This window comes from Malaya genurostris, chromosome 1, assembly GCF_030247185.1.
Source record: "Malaya genurostris strain Urasoe2022 chromosome 1, Malgen_1.1, whole genome shotgun sequence".
In the NCBI taxonomy this organism is placed as follows: Eukaryota; Metazoa; Arthropoda; class Insecta; order Diptera; family Culicidae; genus Malaya; species Malaya genurostris.
Genome location: NC_080570.1, coordinates 160126545 through 160151630, shown reverse-complemented (window position 1 = coordinate 160151630; position 25086 = coordinate 160126545). Strand labels below are relative to the sequence as shown.

Genomic DNA, 25086 nt, shown 5'->3' with positions numbered 1-25086 from the left:
AAATTCAGGTTTTGGGTTTTGGTTTTGATTAAATTTCTAAAATCGAGTTTGTTTCGGATTTAGAATGTTCCTTTTTGTAATTTTTTTATTAGTTAGAGACCTTGGTACCGCATGGGTACCGCTATGTTTCAAGTGCATATAACTATTTTTTTTTAATTTTTATGTTTCGTCTTTGTCTAACGCCACCTGACGCGTTAGCAATTCGACACTAAACTGCTAGTGCACTGATGAGTCGAGGACGAAATTCAACACTGAAATACCGCGAATTTTGCCTCCCGTATTTGATTCAGATTTAAAACTTCTCAGCTTAAATTTGAATTTGAAACTTTGAGTTCATTATTTTTACGTTTCGTCTTTGACTCATCAGTGCAGAGCAGTTCAAATTGAACTGCTTAGTGCTAAACTCGGCAGTTCAACTTGAACCGCTAAGCAGACGTAAAGTTTCTGCTACTTACAGAACACTTTTTGTTTTGCAACGAAGTGCAATGTCTTTTCTGAAGTACCGAACGAAAACGTGTTTTCGACTATTTCTGGTCGATGCAGGTATGGTCAATGAATTCAATGTTTTTAATCAGGAATTTTGAATTCTGATCATTGAGTTTTGACTTTCAAATTTAGAATTTGGCATTATATTTGAATCTTGACTCCGAACGTAGAATTTTGGTTTAACTGTTGACTTTTAACTTTTGGCTTTTAATATTTAACTTTTAACTTCTAACTTCTAATTTTCAACTTTTTATTTTTTACTTTTTACTGTTTTAATTTTTATTTTTGACTTTGAACTTTTGACTTATGACTTATGTTTTATGACTTATGACTTATGATTTATGACTTATGACTTATGATTTTTGGATTTTGATTTTAAGCTTTTGACTTTTGACTTTTGACGTTTGACTTTTGACTTGACTTTTGACTGTTGGACTTGACTTTTGACTTGACTTTTGACTTTTAATTTTTCACTTTTGACTTTTAACTTGACTATTGACTTTTGATTTTTGAATTTTGACTTTTAATGTTTCACTTTTAACTTATAACTTATGACTTTTGACTTATGATTTATGACTTTTGGTTTTTGATTTTTTAACTTTTGATTTATAACTTGAATTATGCCTTATGACTTATGACTTTTGATTTTTGATTTTTAACTTTTGACTCATGACTTGACTTATGATTTATGATTCTTGATTTTTAACTTTTGACTTATAACTTGACTTATGCCTTATGACTTTTGGTTTTTGACTTTTGATTTATGACTTATGACTTATGATTTTTGGTTTTTGATTTTTAGCTTTTGACTTTTGGCGCTTGACTTTTGACTTTTGACGTTTGACTTTTGACTTGACTTTTGACTTGACTTTTGACTTGACTTTTGACTTGACTTTTGACTTTTGACTTTTGACTTTTGACTTTTGACTTTTGACTTTTGACTTGACTATTGACTTTTGACTTTTAATTTTTCACTTTTGACTTTTGACTTTTGACTTTTTTTAATTTTTATTTTTTTTAAACTTTTGACGTATAACTTGACTTATGACTTTTGGTTTTTAATTTTTAACTTTTGACTCATGACTTGGCTTATGACTTATGACTTTTGATTTATGACTTATGACTTTTGACTTTTGACTTTTGACTTTTGACTTTTGACTTTTGACTTTTGACTTTTGACTTTTGACTTTTGACTTTTGACTTTTGACTTTTGACTTTTGACTTTTGACTTTTGACTTTTGACTTTTGACTTTTGACTTTTGACTTTTGACTTTTGACTTTTGACTTTTGACTTGACTTTTGACTTTTGACTTTTGACTTTTGACTTTTGACTTTTGACTTTTGACTTTTGACTTGACTATTGACTTTTGACTTTTAATTTTTCACTTTTGACTTTTGACTTTTGACTTTTTTTAATTTTTATTTTTTTTAAACTTTTGACGTATAACTTGACTTATGACTTTTGGTTTTTAATTTTTAACTTTTGACTCATGACTTGGCTTATGACTTATGACTTTTGATTTATGACTTATGACTTTTGACTTTTGACTTTTGACTTTTGACTTTTGACTTTTGACTTTTGACTTTTGACTTTTGACTTTTGACTTTTGACTTTTGACTTTTGACTTTTGACTTTTGACTTTTGACTTTTGACTTTTGACTTTTGACTTTTGACTTTTGACTTTTGACTTTTGACTTTTGACTTTTGACTTTTGACTTTTGACTTTTGACTTTTGACTTTTGACTTTTGACTTTTGACTTTTGACTTTTGACTTTTGACTTTTGACTTTTGACTTTTGACTTTTGACTTTTGACTTTTGACTTTTGACTTTTGACTTTTGACTTTTGACTTTTGACTTTTGACTTTTGACTTTTGACTTTTGACTTTTGACTTTTGACTTTTGACTTTTGACTTTTGACTTTTGACTTTTGACTTTTGACTTTTGACTTTTGACTTTTGACTTTTGACTTTTGACTTTTGACTTTTGACTTTTGACTTTTGACTTTTGACTTTTGACTTTTGACTTTTGACTTTTGACTTTTGACTTTTGACTTTTGACTTTTGACTTCTGACTTTTGACTTTTGACTTTTGACTTTTGACTTTTGACTTTTGACTTTTGACTTTTGACTTTTGACTTTTGACTTTTGACTTTTGACTTTTGACTTTTGACTTTTGACTTATGATTTATGACTTTTGGTTTTTGATTTTTTAACTTTTGATTTATAACTTGACTTATGACTAGATTTTTGATTTTTAATTTTTTTAAACTTTTTACTTATAACTTGACTTATGACTTATGACTTTTGGTTTTTGATTTTCAACTTTTGACTTATGGCTTATGGCTTATGACTTTTGGTTTTTAATTTTTAAATTTTGACTCATGACTTGGCTTATGACTTATGACTTATGACTTATGACTTATGACTTATGACTTATGACTTATGACTTATGACTTATGACTTATGACTTATGACTTATGACTTATGACTTATGACTTATGACTTATGACTTATGACTTATGACTTATGACTTATGACTTATGACTTATGACTTATGACTTATGACTTATGACTTATGACTTATGACTTATGACTTATGACTTATGACTTATGACTTATGACTTATGACTTATGACTTATGACTTATGACTTATGACTTATGACTTATGACTTATGACTTATGACTTATGACTTATGACTTATGACTTATGACTTATGACTTATGACTTATGACTTATGACTTATGACTTATGACTTATGACTTATGACTTATGACTTATGACTTATGACTTATGACTTATGACTTATGACTTATGACTTATGACTTATGACTTATGACTTATGACTTATGACTTATGACTTATGACTTTTGATTTTTAATTTTTAACTTATAACTTGACATGACTTATGACTTTTGACTTTTGACTTTTGAATTTTTGACTTTTGACTTTTGACTTTTGACTTTTGACTTTTAACTTTTGACTTTTGACTTTTGACTTTTGACTTTTGACTTTTGACTTTTGACTTTTGACTTTTGACTTTTGACTTTTGACTTTTGACTTTTGACTTTTGACTTTTGACTTTTGACTTTTGACTTTTGACTTTTGACTTTTGACTTTTGACTTTTGACTTTTGACTTTTGACTTTTGACTTTTGACTTTTGACTTTTGACTTTTGACTTTTGACTTTTGACTTTTGACTTTTGACTTTTGACTTTTGACTTTTGACTTAAGACTTATGACTTATGACTTATGACCTATGACCTATGACTTATGACTTTTAACTTCAATTTTTAACTTTTGATCTATTACTTGACTTATGCCTTGACTTATGACTTTTGACTTTTGACTTATGGATTTTGATTTTTGATTTTTAACTTTTGACTTTTGACTTTTAACTTATAAATTTCAACTTGTAACTATTAACTTTTACCCTTTAATTTTTTGCTCTTGTTACTTTTTCAATTAGTTTGGAATTTTATAGCCCAGATAGTAATTAAATTTTGAATCTCAAAGCTTAGTTTTTTATCACTGAATTTGGAATTTTGGCTTCAGAATTTTTTTTCTATTTGGAGTTTCGAATCGTGTTTTGATTTGACTTTTGTATTTTGAATTATGAATTCAGATTCTGTAGTTTTTTATTTTGACTCTCTACTTTTGACATTCACCACTTTGCCATTTGAGTTTGTAACTTCGATTTTGGAATTAATGTATTTTAAAATCGAAATTCTGACCTTCGAATGTTTTATTTTCAATACTGGAGAAAAACAGTAAACTGTTAGCTTTTAGATTTTTAATAATGCTAAATCTGAGTTTAGAGTCCGAAACTTCAAATTTTTAGTATAAACCGTTAATTACTATCGAGTTCGAATTTTCAGATTATGGATTTTAATATTTTTGAATTGTATGTTTAACTCGCGTTTAGAATTTTTGCATGTATATCAATTTATTTCACCGAGGGCTTTAAGAATTTTAGAAATTCGAAATTCGCAAGTAAGTTTACGAATAATGAGATGTGAATATTGAAATTTTCATTTCGAACTCTGAACTAGAATTTCGAAACATAAAACTCGTATCTTGGAACTTGATACATGGAGCTCTGTCCTTGGTGTTTGGAGATGGGACTTGGAGCTAGGAGCTGGGAACGAGGTACCTGGACATTCGGAATTGAAACTTAGAACTCGCAACCCAGACTTCAAGCTTGGAACTTAAACTAGGAACTTGGAACTCGGATTTTGTAATACTTTTGACTTGCTTTTTAAAACTTGTAATTCAAAAGTTGGAATTTTAAAGTCGATACTAAAAACAATAAACTCGGTATTAAGTATTCGAAACAAGGGTTTTTGGAAACTTGAGTCTCAAATCCCTGCTTTAAAACATAGAACGTGAAATTTAAAACTTAGTGCTGAAACGTGAAAGTTTTTCTCGCATGCTTGAAAAACTGGAAAAATTAGACACATTTAAAGCATTCTTGTAAAATTCAGTAATTTCAAGAACTCCGCTCTAATGAATTAAGGCATAAGATGATTAACGTCACCTATGAAATTCATAACTTTTTTGTCCTTCACACAAATTTGAAACACCGTGTCGTCTCCATCAAAATGTTGCAAATTCTGTACCCGCATCGTAATTTATGCACGGATTTGCATTTCTACTTCTCCTGTTTCGAACTCCGTTCAACCGAAAGCCAGCCTGCAACTGCCAATGCAAACACAGCCCCTCGACTACTGCGCGTCATAGTTTTTAATTACTTTGCTAACAACTACGCGTAGTTGTGAGAGGAGCGAAAATAAAAAAAAACTGCGCAACAGAGGCTACTAAAATACCGAAAGCGAGATTTGTTCCCGGCGATGTGCCTTCCGACACAGAAAAAAAAATCTCTACTCCACCGTAGCAAAAAAAAAACAATCCGCATCCCGTTCCGTTTTTTCCCCGTCCATCACCTACTTATCCTATAACCGATATCGCAACTTATTCGTTGAGGGTTAATTTGCCGACAGCCCGGAGAATTTCAATTTAGCTTTATTGTAGGGCAAAATCTGCGCTTAATTAGTGGCGTCCAGTCTAGCGACCGTTCTCTCGTTGGGTGCCATATTTAATTCAATTTACTGCTCCGAATCGGGTCTCGACAGCCCAATTATGAAAGAATCTGTGTTGGTATGTTGGTGTGTGTGTGTGTGTGTGTGTGTGTGTGTGTGTGTGTGTGTGTGTGTGTGTGTGTGTGTGTGTGTGTGTGTGTGTGTGTGTGTGTGTGTGTGTGTGTGTGTGTGTGTGTGTGTGTGAACGGTTGAGTGGGTGCGTGTTTTGTTTATCAGCTTCCGTTGCAGCACGCTATGAGCAAAAATAAAACATTTCAAGCATATATTATTCAAAACCATTCTGTCCAGCGCACGTCGGGTGTCCGTCGATGAACACGCGTCGTTCGGACATATTGGAACTCAGCCAACCAACCAACCAACCAACCACCCTCAACTCAACACCCATCGGAATCGATCGGAACGGCCGAAGGGAGAATGCATTTCCGCTTCGAAATGAGTTCGCATCAGTGCGCGATGACTATTTTTAAGGTTCAATTCGATCGGAAATTTCCGGTCGCTGAAAGATCCTGACGGCTGCTGCACGAGACGAGACAGAGAGAGAGAGAGAAAAAGAAAGGGAGAAAGACAGGCAATTCTGGGAATTGATTCGTTCGAATGGAAACTGGAACTGGACTGGACCGACACGAACGTGATATCGGGCTAATCCCTCTGCCAATCGGGTGGGTCATTCATTTTCGAATTTCCACACAAAAGAACAGTGTGCTTCAGGAGACTGTTTGGTTTTGAGTGTGTTGGTGTATGCATTTCTCACAGGCCAACTGAAACCGGATGTCGGTAATGTCTGAAGGAATCTGGCAATGCTTTAGTAGTTTGTCCTTAGTTTGTAATCCGAACATGATTTTTCAAAGTAACGATTCATGTAAATATATATGCTGAAATCTTACTTGCAATCGTGACATTTACAATTTTATTTCGTCTTTTCCGATCCTTGCAAATGCTCTACTATTTGAGTTATTCTGGAATGTACCAAGTTTGAGTAAGCAGTTCGTTGTATTCGGGGTGGCTCAAAGACTGAGAATTGCCACTGATTAGAGAAGGTTTTAGATTCGAGTTTGACTGAAAGACACTTTTACGCAAATTGCCATCTATGTTTTGACGTAGGACTACGTCTTTGGAGGTATTGCTAGATGAAATTTTGACGAAGAGAATCTTGCTGCGATGCTGGAAACATATCCTTAAATGTCGAACGAAAGATAGTCGAATGACAAACGTCGATGAACAAAAGATTGAAAGATATTATTTATGTTGTATTTTTTGTATTACACGAAAAGCCATTCAAAAGCAATTTCAATCTAGCGTTCGTTCCAAAAACTGGAAATTGAATTCGGTACGACTTAAGATTGAAAGTTATTGATCGATAATTTTACATTCCAAAATGTAGCGGAGAGACATAAAAATAAGCTGTTTTCATAATAATATTCTAATGATTTATTTCAAATGAGCATTGGATGAGAAAGAAGGGATCCGTAATTTTCCATCAAGACAACGCTCGGCCATAGTCGCGGCTTCGGTTGAGAACTATTTGGATAGTAGTGAGATGGGAAATGGGAAATTTTGTATAGGCCTATAGTTATAGGCGTTACGAAGCGTTACAGGCGTGACTTTTTTGGTTACATGCATGACCGTTTGTTTTTCAAAACTCTAGTTTCATTGAAATATGTCGAATAACACATTTCTTGTTTTCAATTATACTAACTCGTTATGAAGTGAAATATTCAAATTGTGCTATTGAGTTTTATCCAAAACGAGCTTCTGGTTCGTGAGTAACGGGGTAAAAAGTATGAACAAAAACTGAAAAAATGCGCTCGATTTTCTCACAGATCGCATAACCAATTTTCACAATGTTAGACTCAAATGAATTTGAATCGATAAAAAAGTGAACTTAATTTACTAGCTGCTGGAACGTTGATCCGATATACATAGTTCCTTCAGGGAACTCATTCACAAGAATATATGTAGTGATTTGATCACAATAAAATGGCCTTGTATTAGATTCCGAACCTGAATACTAGACGTGAATTCTAAACCACGATTCTCATTTCTGAACCTAGATGTTGGACCTGTATCTGAACTCTGGACCTGAACCTGCATTCTTAACCTAGACCAGGATTCCAGAACTGAATGCTGATGTGGGACCTGAATTCTGAATCGGAATTTTCGGCCTGTATTCTGGACTGGATTCTAGACCTGAATTCTGGATCTGAGTTTGAAACCTAGATTCTTGTCCTGGCTCTGAATTCCGGACTCAATGATTCACGATTTACTATATCTACGATATTACGATACTGACGATATTTACGATACTTACGATGAATACGATATCTACGATATTTGCGGTATTTACGGTATTTATGATATTTACGATATTGACGATATTTACAATATTTACGATATTTACAATATTGAGAATATTTTCCGATAATTACGACATATACGATTTTTACTATATTCACGATATTTTCGATATTGACAATATTTATCTATATTTTCCAATATTTACATTGTTTACAATATTTTCCGACATTTTCCGATATTTACATTATTCACGATATTTTCGATATTCGTGATATTTTCGATATTGTCAATATTAACGGTATTTACGATATTGGCAATGTTTTCCAATATGAACGATATTGACGATATTATATTATTTATTTATATTTACGATATTATTCGATATTTTACGATATTTACGATATTTAGAATATTTCCGATAATTACGAAATTTGCGGTATTCACTATTTTTACGATATTGACGATATTTACTATATTTGCGATATTGACGATATTTATCATATTTTCCGATATTTACTCTACAATATTTGCGACATGCACGATATTTACGATATTTAGGGTATTTTCCGATCTTTACAATTTTCACGATTATCACGATATTTTGTATATTGAGGATATTTTCCGATATTTACGACATATATGATATTTACGATATTTTCCTATAATTTCGATATTGACTATATTACAAAATATACGATATTTTCCGATATATACGATATTTTCTGGTATTTACGATATTTACTATACTAACGATATTGGCGATTTTTCTTGTTTTCCTATATTTATGATATTTTCCGATATTTACACTATTCACGATATTTACGATATCCACGATATTTTCGATATTGTCAATATTAACGGTATTTATTTATTCCGAGATTTTCCGATTTTTACAATATTTACATTATTTACGATATTCGACATTTTCCGATATCCACGATATTTAAAATATTTCCTATAATTACGCGATATTCACGATATTTACGATATTCACGATTTTTACGATATTTGCTATATTGACAATATTTTCCGATATTTACGATATTTACTATACTTGCGATATTGACGATATTTTCCTATATTGACTATATTAACGTTATTGACGGTATTTGCGATATTTTCCTAAAATAATGTGTACGAGATTTTCCGATATTTACAAATATCGTAAATATCGTCAGATATTATTATTATTATTCGATATTTTCCAATATTTAGAATATTTCTGATCATTACGATATTTGCGATATTCACGATATTTACGGTATTCACGATTTTTACGATATTGACAATATTTTCAGATATTTACGATATTTACGATATTGAGGATATTTTCCGATATTTACGACATACGATATTTTTCGATATTTACGATATTGATTATATATTACAACATATACGATATTAACGACATTTACGATATTTTCCGACATTTTCCGATATTTCATTATTCACGATATTCAAGATATTTCCGAGATTTTCCATTTTTACAATATTCCCATTATTTACGATGTGATTCGATATTTTCTGATATTTACGATATTTAAAGTATTTTCGATAATTGCGATATTTGTGATATTCACGATATTTACGGTGTTCGAGATTTTTACGATATTTTCCGATATTTACAATATTCACGATTATCACGATATTTACGATATTTTCGATATTGTCAATATTAACGGCATTTACGATATTGACGATGTTTTCCAATATTAACGATATTTCCGAGATTTTCCGATTTTTACAATATTTACATTATTTACGATATTATTCGATATTTTCTGATATTTAGAATATTTCTGATAATTACGATATTTGCGATATTCACGATTTTTACGGCATTCAAGATTTTTACGATATTTACGATATTGACGATATTTTCAGATATTTACGATATTTACTATATATGCGATATTTATGATATTAACTCCACAATATTTGCGGTATTGACGATATTTTGAGACGTTAGGGGTATTTTCCGATATTTACAATATTCACGATTATCACGACATTTAAGATATTGAGGATATTTTCCGATATTTACGACATACGATATTTCTCGATATTTACGATATTAATTATATATTACAACATATACGATATTAACGACATTTACGATATAGACGATATTTTTCGATATTTTCCGAAATTTTTCGGTAAATTGTAATTTACGATATTTTCCGATATTTCATTATTCACGATATTTAAGATATTTCCGAGATTTTCCATTTTTACAATATTCACATTATTTACGATGTTATTCGATATTTTCCTATATTTACGATATTTAAAGTATTTTCGATAATTGCGATATTTGTGATATTCGCGATATTTACGGTATTCACGATTTTTACGATATTTACAATATTTACGATTTCTAGAGTATTCTCCGATATTTACAATATTCACGATTATCACGATATTTTCGATATTGAGGATATTTTTCGATATTTACGACATATACGATATTTACTGTATATACGATATTGACGATTTTTTCGATATTTTCCGATATTTACATTATTAACGTTATTCACGATATTCGCGATATTGTCGATATTAACGGTATTTACAATATTGACGATGTTTTCCAATATTAACGATACTGACGATATTAACGATATTTCCGACATTTTCCGATTTTACAAAAATTACATTATTTACGATATTCACGATTTTTACGATATTTGCTATATTGACAATATTTTCCGATATTTACGATATTTACTATACTTGCGATATTGAGACGATATTTTCTTATATTGACATTTTTAACGATATTTACGATATTGACGATATTTTCCTATAATAACAACATGTACGAGATTTTCCGATATTTACGATATTTTCTGACATCTACGATTTTTACAATATTTACGATATATACGATATTAACGATACTTACAATATTAATGATATTTGCTATATTTATTATAACGATATTTACGATATTTTCGATATTTAATTATTTTCCGATATTTATTTTATATACGATATTTACGATATTTTCCGATATTTACTTTCTATACGATATTCACGATATTGACGATATTAACGATATTTACACTATTACCGATATTTTCCGATATATTCCGATAATTACTTTATATACGATATTTACGGTATATTCCATATATCCGATATTTACAATGTTCACTATATTTACGATATTGGCGATATTTACGATATCTACGATATTTACTATATTTACGATATTTTCGATATTTAAAATATTTACGATATTTACGAAATACTTAAATTTTGGATTTGAACTTGAATTCTGGACCTGAGCCTGGATTCTCGATTCACTATGTTAGATTGAAATGAAAGGTCTCGCGCATAGTGGTTTGAATCGATAGAAACGTGAACTTAATTCACTAGCTGCTGAACCGTTGATCCGATATACATAGTATCTTCATAGAACTCACGCACAAAAATATAGCTCGATCAAAATAAAAAATATGCAAAGCCAACTATGATAAAAGTTCAACGAATTCCTTTACAAAGATTTAGAACTTCTAACGGGAAAAACCTTTATTTTTATAACTTTATTCGCGATTGTTTTTAATGACTACTATATTCGAGACAACTAAATTCATCTGGATCCGAATTCCGGTTCCGGAGTAACAGGATAACATCTGCAAGAAAATGTATAAAATGTAAAAAATCTATGCTCGATTTTATCAGAGACTGCCCGAGCAATGTTCACAAGGCTACGTTCAAATGAAACATCTTACAATGCCATTGAACCCTCTCGAAGTTTATTCGAATATAACTTCCGGTTCCGGAATTACAGACTGATAAGTAATTCAATTTCCTCCCAAATTTATGTCTATCCTGTCCCTGATTATATGACGAGTATTCCCATCACTGCTGATGATTATAGATGGCAAAGTACTTATCACTAAACGGTGAATGGTGAAATAAATGTAGCGAATAAAAGTCATATGGGCTGTCTATAAAATTGAGAGTCAGTCCAGATTGAACAGCACAATTTTTTTGTGAGTTCAGAATAAAGAGATGTTCCGGTAGTACCACTTGCATGTATGCACGCATGAGACATTTCACGAGATTCGTTCAATTTTGACAATTTCCCGTCGAAGAAATTCGCTATTGAGAAATTTTCCAACACACATCACTAAATCCTTTACTCTTTTCCATTTCTTTTCCAGAATGTATCACAGGTCGTCGTCATCGTTGTCGTCATCATCACCACAGTCACCGCCTCCACCTCCGCCGCCACCACCACCACCACCACAACCAACTTCATCCGGTTCATCTTCATTAGCAGTTTCTCATTCCGCAGCCGCCATAACACATGCGGCAACTCTACCGCGACCATCATCCAGCGGTGGTCTCCACCAGATTCAACGCCACACTTCACAGCAACAGCAGTTCCATCTGGTGCGCGGTGATTCCAATCCGGCCCTGCAGCGGATTTCGCCGCCCTCGCTTGCGGAGGTCACCCCGCAGCAAAGACTGAACGGGAATCAGAATGAAACCGTCGGAACCAGGACGGATCATCAGTCGTCGAGGCCGATCGTCTATCAAAGTGGCCACCCGAATCATCATCAGAAACAACAGCAACAACAACAACAACCGCAACAGCTGAAGGCCGGGCCAAGACCGACCTACGGTGCCTATACGAATAATACTTTACCGCGAGGGCCTTATCTTCAGTATAAGTATAACAATATTAGCAGTATTCCGAACGGTGACAATAACAGTGCTGCCAGCAGCGGTAACAATAAACAGAACCACCAGGCTCGGCAGATCGAGGCTTTGCGCACCGAATTCCTAGAGCTGGCTAGCAGCCGGGCCCAACAGCAGCAACGAAGACTTCTACTTCAACAACAACAACAGCAAGAGCAACAACCACAACGGAAAAAACACACCGGAAGCAATCCTCTTCCCGACAGTGCAAGTGGCGATGAGCGTGACTCACTGCGGAGTACCAAATCCGGTACATCTTCGACCGCTTCTTCGACGGCCACGGCGGCCACTGCAATCGTAGGCACCGTCGGTACTTACCAGCACTATCAACAACAACAACAGCAACAACAACAGCAGCAGCAACAACATCAAACACAACTCCAACAGAATCAAGCAGGCTGTGGTAGTAATAATAGTAATAGAAGTAGCAATAGTAACCATAGTAGCAGTAAGCGTCATAACAACCAACATCAGCAGCAACAGCACCAACATCATCATCATCATCATAATCATCTTCATCAGCAACAGTCGCAGCATGCAAACATAAACAATGAGCCAAATCAAAGACTTCCTGGATCATCGGGTGGTGGCGGAGGAGGAGGAGTTTGCGACAGTGGAACAGGAAATGGCAAGTTCACCGGTGGTGGTGGCTACTGTCTCAGTTACGTCAACTTGGCCGATGTGGTGGCACTGAAGAGGATCAGTCAACCGGAAGGCTGGGCTTTGCTGTGTCAGTCGGTCCAAGCGCTGCAGGATCTGTTTTTGGCCGGTAAGTGACGCTATATTTCATCCATCGAGAGAGCCGTTGTGCTACCCAAGAATTCCAGGTTGATATTGCGAAGCTGTTCGAGTGTGAAAATTCGACCGTCTGTCAACTTGTCGTGTTATGGCTAAGTGTGTGTGTATGTGTTTCAATGTGTTTGCGGTGTTGGATGCTGTCAGTCGACGTTTGCAAAAATAATTGAAATTCATAGAACTCGGTAGGCGTGTACTTTTCCGGTAGACCCGAACTGGTCTGATGGGGAGGGGGGAGGCTGACGGAAGAAGGCCCGCACCTGAAGTGTTTTATTTGACACATAGCTTCCCGTAACGACAGTAACTGGGAAAATATTTTCGAAATTACTTCCGTTCCGCCGGTTGCGTACCACCAGAAGGAGAAAAGGTAGACAGGAGGCGGATTTCCTCAAAGCGAACGGTCGAAATCTGCTTTTGGCCGGAATTTGGTTGATTGGAATATTTTCATTCCCGTTCGTTCGTTGCAGAAGTACAAGACGAACCTTGAAGGCTAGTACCTGTGACGTGAGTGAGATTTGGGTGCCGTTTGGAGGACAAAACAGTAAAACTAATTTCGTCGAATTTGATTCCATTTTGCAGTTTTTTTTTTGTTATGTACGAAAATTGTTGTGTACAGTCAATTCATTCAGATTAGCCAAATATTTTCAAGACTGAAGTATGCAACACAAGTACATTAAACACAATACTAACATTGGACATCATATTAAATATTGTGCAAAAGCGGCTCACACCTTCAAAAGACGTTGGTCACATACGAAAACCAGCAGCTATTCTGGGCTTGGTAACCTTGGGCTTGATGAGTAGGCGTTGAAAAACATATGTTTGGAATTTTAAAATGATGTGGCTTTTGTTTTTTGGATGAAGATGCGATCTGTTAATCAACCTAAAGCCTCACAGGACAGTAATGAGATCGATTTTCTCTCTAGTAAAAGTATTTTTCCGAAGTTTTCGAACTTCGTCTTCCCCGGAAGGTCTAAACTGAGCAAATAAGCAGATAAATAATACAAAAAATTCTTATCTTCGGAGATGAGCAATTCCATGCGGAATCGGTTGACTGGTGGCACGACCCCCTGCGATTTGCATGAAACTTTGCAAGTGTGCTCGTTATAGCAAACGTTATTTTCACTCAAGACAAATTTTTGAAAAGGGAGTATGTGTTTTTAGCCACATTATATTCAACAATTATGACTAGAAAAAATATGTCTAGGAAGAAGTTGTAGGTAATCAAGTTGAGTCAAGTAGCTAAGTTCAATGAAAAATCTCATAGGAAGCTGCTTCCTAAATGCACTTATATTCGAGATATATCAGGAACTAAATCGATAAAATAGATAATTCACGAGAATACACACTTTTTTTTTTAATTAGTCTGGGTTCTCCATCGCCAAATTTATTATTTTTCTAATCCTCATGAAAGAGATATTTTGAAAACGAAATCGAAGAAAATTCTCTGGTTTATAAAAATGACAGGTTGAATAACAAATCTGATTGACAACCATCATCGATGTAAAAGTGAATTCGAATGCCTTGATTTTTCAATGAATATCATCGCATATTTCAAATTACGCCTTGTTTTGTTTCTACAGTATATTGAAAAATAGAGACCTGAGAAGTAATTTTGTATTCAATTCCCTGCTCCAAATATGTGCATGAAAACCAGTGACGTCTCGTGACAAAATTTACGGGCTGTGCACTTACTATGTGGTGTGATATCAGATGTAACAGTTCTTTGTAAGTAAAAAAAAAGATGGAATTCATATTCGCTCGTGTTTGAAATAACGATATACTTTTGGATGAGAATTTTTTATTGAACTTATTTCATATAATCGGTACAATAGAAGGGTTCGGCGCTCTGCAAATCTGTCAATAATGATGTTATTGACAGATTTGCAGTGCGCCGAACCCCGAACTTTAAAACCGCTGCGGCGTTGCAACTGAGATATCAATTTGTTTTGAACTGCCATAAGCATAAGCCACTATAGCCTCTCCTGAAGGTGTGCATACAGGTTTTCGCAGGTTCCATACGAGACTAAGAGAACAACAAATCTCAGAGCTGATTAATTCCTTCTCTTCTTGAAAATGTGCAGTAACTCATGTGCATGGAAAAGGGATGAATAAAATAATTGAATGCGGATGAGGATGCAGTTTATTCCATCAATTTGACCGGTTGTACAGTGCACGAGGTGCAAATGATGACGAGACGCCACTGATGAAAATAGAAGTAAATATTTTTATCTGCGTATAGTATTCAGTGAGTGTGATTTAATTATGGGAAAATATAATTGTTGTAGAACAGGTGTCAGATTGTACGAGTATTGTACCAGTATTGTCCGTCGCTTGCGACAACTTTTCCCCATCTTTCCGGCAATTTTCGGATCCCGGCTCGAAAAAAGGAGTCCTCTTTTGACGCTATCCATGAAGCAATCGATTTTTCCAACTCTTCGAAGGATTGAAAATGTTGATCTGCCAGGCCGTGTGCCATCGAACGGAATAGGTGGAAGTCAGTAGGGGCGACATCTGGGGAATACGGCGCGTGGGGCAAGACTTCCCATTTCAGCGTTTCCAGGTACTTTTTACTCACTTTTGCGACGTGAGGCCGAGCATTGTCGTATTGGAGGAGGTTTCAACTCGTACGGCATCCAGTTTCCTTCTTTCTAAACCATGCCTAGGGACTTGAAACGTTTATAAATGGCTTGCTGACTCACTCCCAACGATTCGGCAAGATTTCTAAGAGCATTCGATTCGCTTCAGCTGCATTTTTTTTCTCGAATTGTAACAGAAATGTAAAACTTCCCGTAAATGGCGAGAATTGGGCACATAAACAGACATTTTCGAGCATGAATAATACGAAAACAAGAACAACTGTCACTGAAACGGCGATGACAATTCGTTAGGCACTGTACACACTCACTTTAAAGGCATTATCATCTATGTATTTTGACCAGCCTCAGTCGGTACAGCCACCTATCGGAAAACGGCACGGAAGCAAAGTTGTACACCTGATAATTTTGTGAAAATGACTTGTATAACACTTTTTTGTAGGATTTATTATTTTCGTCAATAGCTCTAGGAAAAATATGGTTAAAATGTTTAACCCTTTTCAAAAGACAGTCTGAATCAATGTTGAAAAAAAAATGAAGTACGCAAAGTAACTTTTTGGCACAAAGTCTACATGTCCAGAAAGTATCATTCATTTGATCGAGTTGGTGCGAAATTCGTCATATTCATAGATAAAAGTTTTCGTAACAATTTTTTTAGTTTCGGGAGAGGTTTGGACCTCTAAATCCCTCCCCTTGTATACGCATCTGAATGTCACTCATTTTGCTCGTTGATGACTGAACCGATTTCGTCCATTTAACATTAAAATAAACCGTCTTAAGGTCCCATAAAAATTGCTTGCTTGTTAATCAGATCCAGTGATAATCAGTGTACAAATTTCACAAAAATTTATCTGATTTATCGTGTTCACAGATTTTGAGAGTTCTGTTGGAGTCTCCTGCTTCTTCCGCTTGCGGAAACAAGCTTTGTATTTTGCTTGGAGATTCCTCGATCGCACCATAATGAACACGATGACAACGACAGTCAAATTCGAAATGAATGGCTTCTGAGCCGGTGCTATGCATTTTTTATAGCAAATCTGCAGAAAGTTTACTACAAACTACAACTGGTTGAAAAATAGGCCGTATACAGTATAGCGAAGTAAAATTTCGCATAGTTCTTTGGGTATTAAATTATGAGAGAATTTTGATGTCGATTATTTCATTTCGGATTTCAATATTTTAGTAAAAGATACTATCAAAATGCTGTAAGGGATTAATTTCTGGCATCACTACACTCCAGAGTCGAAGCGGCAGTCATCTGAGTGGCGCACAGCTGGCGAAAGCCGTCCGAAAACGCAGCAGTCAGCTGGCGAAGTCATTGGCGTCAGTTTTTGGGATACGCATGGCGTGATTTTCATTGACTACCTCGAAAAAGGTAAATCGATTAACAGTGATTATTATATTGACTTACTGGTGCGTTTGAAGGAGGAAATCGCAAAAAAAAACGACCGCACATGCAGAGAGAAAAATCCTTTTTTATCAAGACAATGCACCCTGCCACAAGTCGATGAAAACAATGGCGAAATTGAACGAAGTGGGCTTTGATCTGCTTCCCCACACCCCATACTCGCCAGATTTAGCCCCCAGTGACTACTGGCTCTTTGCTGATCTTAAAACAATGCTCCAGGCAAAAAGATTTGGCTCAAATGAGGAGGTCATCGCTGAAACTGAAGCTTATTTTGAAGCGAAAGATAATTTTTTTTATAAACATGGTATTGAAAAATTGGAAAAAACGTTGGAACCATTGCGTCACCCTAAAAGGTGATTATGTTGATGAATAAAAAAAAAATTTGCAAAAAAAATGTTGTTTCCATTGTTAGTCTCGGGACTTATTGATCCATGTGTTAATTGTACAAAAATGCGTTCAGGAAGAAGTTGGAGAGAATCGATTGTGCACTCTAAAAAAAATATACACTTAAAAAAAATTGACAATTAACAGATGGTTTCTGTTTGGAAAATTAGAAGCTCAAAATTTCAAGGTTAAATTGAATACCACGTTAAGCATTTGTGATCGCTGTCGTATTTCAAGAGGTATACAAAAGCAAATATTCGGGTTCCCGGCGGATGAAGAAGATCCAGAATTACTCAAAACGAAATCAGCAGAGTTGGATGAAGGGATTACTAAAATGATAGAGCAGTTTTCATGCTGATTGCACTAGGTATGAAAAAGTTGTTGTCAGTCTTGCCAAACTCGTGGTCAAAGGAGAAAATAGCCACCCAATTCAAGGCGAACAAATGATGATGATGAACAAATACATTGTGTCGGAGGCAAGAGGATCAACGGACGAAAAAAAAGCCAAGAAACAAACGGGACGCAGCAGGAACGAAACGATAGAAAACGAGGTGCTTCAATATTCCGACAGCGATGCCATCAGCAGAGTAATGCCGGGTTCAAGAGATTGCGTCAAAGTCAAAATGAATGGTAAGTGTGAACGCAAACAAAAACGAAAGAAATTTATTTGGGTTATAAGGAGGAATTTTCAGATCGAAATATTGGATTTTGTACATTTGCAGCATTAAGACCAAAACACTGCAAGTTGCTTGGAAGTTCTGGTTGACATAACAGACGTTTTAGACAATTTCGAGGAACGTGATTTGACTGAGATAAGATTTGAACAATGTTTTTCTACTGACAGATGTAATCTAGAGAAATTTGTCAAACCAGTAGAAGAATTTGCAGCATATTTTTGCGAAAAATTAGATATACTTGTGACTCATGATTTTTATACCTCTTGAAATATCCAAATATTTTGCACGAGGATAATGAACATTCCGGGTTTTCTTCATTGATATCGGAGACACGTTGATTCCTGCGATGCCCTTGTTGAAGAGTTCAATGTTGTGTGCTCTTGAATACTCCGCCGAGACCGATGCTTCAGAAGATGCTGAGTTGATTGAAGCTGCTGAAGGTATTTCCTCTAAATCGTATTGCAATGTGTATGGATGTGCATCCGTTGTTGACTGCCCTTCTGTTTCCGACGTATGACTTTCCTTATAAGCCCGCCTACGACAGCGATCACAAATGCTTAACGTGGTACTCAATTTAACCTTGCACTTTTGAGCTTCTAATTTTCCAATTATGGTTTCTGTTAATTGGAAAAAATTTCCGAAACACACAAAACCAGGAAAAGGTTTACAAATAATGGTATATTGGGACCGCTGGGAAAACCATATTGTAGTATTGTAACTGTTTCGAAGAGATTTGTTATAAACTGATATCTGTTCTACGATGCATAGCTATTTATATGTGAAACAGGTAAAATTTAGGTAAGCAATTTGCCGGTACGTACGTTGGTTGTAAGTAGGTAGTCAACTGGCACTATTCTTTGATTCTACATGTGTTTATTCGTTTTGCAGGGTGGCAAGTGACCGGGAAAATCGGGAAAACCGGGAAAAAGTCGGGAATTTGGTTTTACCGGGAAAAACCGGGAAAAAGTCGGGAATTTTAGTGCAAATCCGGGAAAAAATTTACTAGTCCTAATCTTAGTAACGATTTTCAGCATCATGATTTTTCTGATACAACAAATGAAAAGATGAAGGCCATTTTGTGTTTGAGCTAGGAGTTCAGTACAAGTTTTGAAACTTCTTATTTTCCCTCACAGGTTCAATCCATTGAAAATGGAGCCAACACTTCAGCAATTTTAAATCAATGAGAGCTTTCTTAGTTGCCATCAACAGCAGCACAATGAATGCTTATAATGAAAGATAAGGATAATTTGAATGCTTTTGCTGAATTTCTATTAAATCTCGACAAATATTAGAAAAGATTCCAAGTGCAAATGACAGTTTCTCTTTGTTTGTTTTCTCTTTCAATTATTACTGTATTTTCCAACATTTTTTTAACAGCAGATCGAAAGTTGATAGTTTCAGTCGTTATTCTACGCAAAGTGTAAGATAGAATGATTGCCTATAGGACCATAATAATCGGAAGAAAGAGTAAAGAAAGAGGAACTGTCATTTACACTTAGGACCTTTTCTAGTGTTTTTCTTCAAATTTCAGAATAAGTATGCATAATGGTAAAAGTAACATCAAGTAACATGTTTGTTTGATAAATTTCTTAAGAAATCTTGGGGGCCGTGTTTTTAGTTGCCAGCCAGTAATTTCCCTAATTTCACTTAAATTTGTCTCAGTAATGTCAAATAGTGACAATACTTGTTTAGTAATCTTGGAATTGATTCCAATAGGATTCACAAAATCGACAGAGCTGTCGACTTTCATTTTATCCACCGTTTGCAAGGAGTATTTGATTTCCTTCTTTGACAGCTGAAATTGATTTTCCAGAGTTCTTAAGAGCCAGTTCAGGGTCGATGATAGAAGAATCAAATTTGGATCATTTCAGTCACTAGAGGCATAGATTGTTGTTGTTTTTCCAAAGTGACAAGCGTATATTTTAAGAATTCTAGAAGGATTTTGTTTTCTCGCCAAAACCCAACTCTGAAAGAACATCGTATATGTTGTTAGCAATGGTCTCTCGTCCTCATGTGCACCTCGTGCACTGCACAACTGGTCAAATAGGCTCTGTGAGAACTTGTATGCACAAATTCAGGAGAGGCTTCAGTGCCTTATGCTTATGGCAGTTGAAAACAAATTGCTGTCTCAGTTGCAACGTCGAAACGGTTCTGATATCATACCGTATAAGCAGTGCACAACCCGAAAATTTTGTCACGAGACGCCATTGGTTGTTAGAAGTAATCAGGTTTGAGGGAGGAGTGTTGTGCTTCAGCTCATTCATTTTTAATTTTTAACCCAATACTATACCAAACTAAAAAAAAGGAGTACACTAGAGATGGTCAGTCCAAGTACGGTCCAACAGAACTAGTTTTCCTTGAAGATTGAGTAAACTGGAGTTCTTTATTGAAGAATGATAGCTCACTGTTCTTCTCAATAGAATAGTCTTTCGAAACGTTTGCTGGTTTGAGTAATCTGGTAGAATTTCACGAACTTTGAAAATGTATACAAAAGAGAATGATTATTGGTAGAACACATGCAACAAAACTTTATTATTATTGAATCTGTTAACTACAAAATATAATTTATAGCTCTCATATTATTTTCGAAGAAACATACAGTTTCAGAAACACGAAAGAAAGGTTCAATAGAACTAATTCTTTCGGTACAACTATCAAGTTTTCAGCAGTTCTTTGAAATTAATGATTTTACCCATTTCTAGAATACATAACTTGCATAAATTTTAAGAAGGACTGATTTTCCAGATAGCCTTTAAAAGACTGATTCAGTGGTAGTCTTGAAAAAGATTGAATAGTTCGTTTAGACAAACTGTGGATGAGAGTTTTAATCGTAGTTCCAAGGAGATACCCGAAAAACACTTATTTCTCAACTCTCGATGTTTTTTTGGACATGTTAAAAAAAAACCGGGAATTTTTAGTCTCGCGCACCGGGAAAACCGGGAAAAAACCGGGAAATTGAAATCGCTAATTCACTTGCCACCCTGGTTTTGACGTAGTTCTACTGTTTAAATGATTATTTTTCAACGAGAACTTGGTATTTCGAATATATCTGTAAATTGTTTTAGCTGTAACTTTTTCATTTTTCAAAAGGCACGGATGGGATAGCCATCAATCTGTAAGTTTTAATAAGAGCTTTAAAATAAAAATTATCAAAAAAAAAAATGGAAACCCACATTATTGAGAAAAAAATCAATTTTTTTTCAGTGTATATTTTAGAGTGCCCTATTGATTCCCTACAACTTCTCCCTGGACGTCATTTTTGTACAATTAACGGTTTCCGAGTTACAACGATTTGAAAAAGGCAATTTTTGTGAAATGCAAAAATACATACGTCCCTTTTAAAAATCAGTCGGATTGACCTCTCCATCGGTTCAAAACTTCTGGTTTGCCATACTGAAGCTATGTGCAAAGTTTCATCCAAATCGGAGAAGTTCGGTTCTGATTTTGTCACTTTTTCGTCTACTCATTCCTGGAATTGCTCTCATGGAATGCTTAATCGATTGTCGCACGTTTAGATTGGAAGAAATAATTTAAAGGTTTCAGAAAACTTCTACCTTCTAAAAAAAAATTCAAACAATTTCATAAAAACTACACACAACGAAGAATATTCACGCGAAAAACACATACTGTATGATAAAAAAGGTGGATTAGACACGTTTTTAGTCCTTCTAACCAGAAATATATATCAACCCACTGAGTGATGAAGACGCAGGTGGGGTCGATGAGTGTGTTGTATAATTGTAAATGTAGTTTGCGATATGGGGGGCCACACAATAGAATAAAAAATACCTCAACTTCTACTCAACCGACTGAACTCAACGAACATGAACGCGCCACACTTTCGGTCACTCGGTCGATTCTGAAATGTGGTTCTCTCATACCAACAGCCATTGATTGAGTGGAAGATTGGAGGAAACTTGGTAGGATCGATTCGTTCGTCCGTCTGTCATCTTCTTATCTAGATAGATGACGATAAATTAAAACTTGAATCGATTCGTTTCGTCTATTTAAATTCGGGTCAGTGCCCTGTTAAAGCTTTCCTCTAGCGGATCCCGATGGAAAACGGAAACTAGAAAATTGTTTTCAATCGTCGGAAATGTAATTCTATTTCGATTCTTAATGTGCCGATTTAATTTTGTTGGCAACCACAGAAAACCAATATAAAACCACAGATTTCTGGCCCCCCGAAGCTTTAATCCGTTTAACACCCCTTCCGTTCGTCCGGATATCCGTGTTTTATTCGCTCTGCCAACAGCAGAATACTGATGATGGTGATACTGAAACTGAAGGCCTGTTGGTCGAATACAGGTGCTTATATTTCGTTTTGTTTTTACTATACTTTCCAGCGGATGCTGAAAGGATGACGGGAAAAAAAACCACCCGGCACGGGAAATTTCTTTTTCAGACTGGATTTACCCTGGATCAGCATTAGAGTTCCTAAAATAATGGTATATTGGGACCGCTCTTCGACCCTAACCGGACGATATTTATTGGAAGGTTGTGATCAGTGAATAACCTTTTTTTTTTGCTGTATTCAACAGGCTGGCACGTCGGCTAATCGAAAAAAGAAATTGAAAAAAAAAACATCTACAAACTACCTACGTCTCCATCGACCTTTCTGAGGCTCGCGCAGGAGTCGCATGGTAGCCCAGCTGTGAATTCACTCCATTCGCTTGAGCAAAGAGCAACAGTTTCCAATCTTAAAATAGGTTTTTATGCTTTGACATGTGCCTTCCTCCTCCTCCCTCCTGTTGAAAAGAAAACTTTTTTTTCGCCATCCTTAATAATGCACTTTGCTCATTCCAGTTTATATTGTCATTGTTGACGTCGTCGTCGTCGTAGACGTCATCATCATTATCATCATCGCCATCACCATCACCATCATCCTCGTCCGGTAATGTAGCCAGCATGTTTGTCTCCGTTTTATTTCTTTTCTCGGCAACGCTCCGCCGGCGTTTTCGTTCCGGCATCCGCGCGACACTGTGATGCGATCCGATGCGATGTGATGCGATGCGAAGCGGAAAGTTTGTGGGTTCCGTACCGCGAGCCGCGGAAACGGGAACAACAAACCAAGGGAAAAGTTTTCTCGATGCATATTTTTTTTTTAATCGGCGAAACCGAACCGAAGCAGGCTGGGTGTGTGTGTGCGCGTTTTTTTTCTTCCTTGCTGCTTTCTGTCATTATTCTTTCCCTGAAGCTTTTTGACGGTTCCTGAGCGAATAAAATCGAAAAGCGGATTCCCGGATTCACGCATGGTTCGGGTGGGTGAAGGCTGAAGAGAAAGCACCATCGAAAGACGGCAGCAGAAGGATGCAGGATATTAATCGCAACGTAAATTATCCATCAGCAAAAAGCAGCTTCGGTTATAGTGATTGGGAAAAGTTTTTCCGAACTTCCCGAACTTTCTGTTCAGTCTGTTTGTTGTAAATGGCGCATCGTCGTTGGTTCGGAATGCGTTCGGTAATGAGTTTTTCCCTTCCTGCCTTGTTAGTTTCTGCCGTCTCTCTGCCACACCTGTTTACCACACCTGATTTTCTAACATATTGCAAGTTTCTTGCTGTTGGCTACTGGATGAGACTCGAAACCCGATTGGTTATGGTGCAATTTTAGAGAAGGTCGGATTTCCGGTTCCGCGAAAGCGTTTGTGTGTTTTTCCGAATAGGATTTTTTTGCTTTGCCCGTAACAAAGTAGCGAAAATGTCACTGTACTCCATCATCATCATCCATGTACGGCGATCTGAAAGAGCTTGGGAGTTTGTCGTCGTTTCGTTCCGGTTCATGCAATCAATCAAAGGTTCCATTCCAGTCCATTGAGCGCGACTGCGATTGTTCGCGAAATTCATCTCAGAAGGCTTTTGTTTCGGTTGACAAATGGGCGAATGGAATGAGTGTCTTACGTAATGTTGAAATTTTGTAAAAGTTTTCGAAGAGGAATAATGTAGCTAGAATTATTGATTTTTTTTTTCTATTTGTCAATAATAGACCAGCCCAGTTGTTTGGCGTTGACCTGTTTTCACAGTTTAATCTAGATGCAAACACTCATAATGGACTATGAAGCGATGAAATTCGATAGGACCCTAAGCTTGTGAAAACTGACACATTTCACCCCATCACTCGGGAACCGGAAGTCGGATTCAAATGAAATTCAATTGCAGTCTATGGGAGTATAAGCAAATACAAATAATAATACCCCTAAGTCCCATACAAACGAACCGTCAATGTTTGGTTCACAGCCTGAACAAGTAAGCCTAGCAAATTACTCCCTTACATTGCGATAGTTTGAAAATGTGGAAGGAGATCTTTTCTGGCAACGCTTTATGCTAGTTGCTACGGTGCAAAACAAACTTGTTTGTTTATGTTTATCGTTGCTGTATTAAACTGCAACAATCAGTCTAAATATCACCGGCACTAGCACAAAAATTAAAAATGAACACAAACACCCACGAATCTACGAATATCAATACATTCATGGTGGCTTAACCATTCTAGATTATTGTTTAACTTACATTTCGCTTGTGATCTTGATTATCAGATAAAAACTGTTTGTTTATTTATTTTTCACTATAATAAACAGTAACTATGGTGAACTTGTTCTTACCCTTCAGTGTTGCTAACTTTATAGAAAACTCGTT

General features: G+C 35.6%; 1 protein-coding gene across 4 annotated transcripts in view; it reads left to right on the top strand.

The window, feature by feature from the left end:
- Positions 1 to 25086, top strand: part of LOC131426486 (uncharacterized) — a 570323-nt gene that overhangs the window by 149802 nt on the left and 395435 nt on the right. For all 4 annotated transcript variants that reach the window (XM_058589253.1, XM_058589255.1, XM_058589256.1 and 1 more), the window contains one exon: positions 12053 to 13362. In XM_058589253.1, the coding sequence (XP_058445236.1) occupies positions 12054 to 13362 (1309 nt within the window). In that variant the 5' untranslated portion in view covers position 12053. The remainder of the gene's footprint in view (positions 1 to 12052; positions 13363 to 25086) is intronic.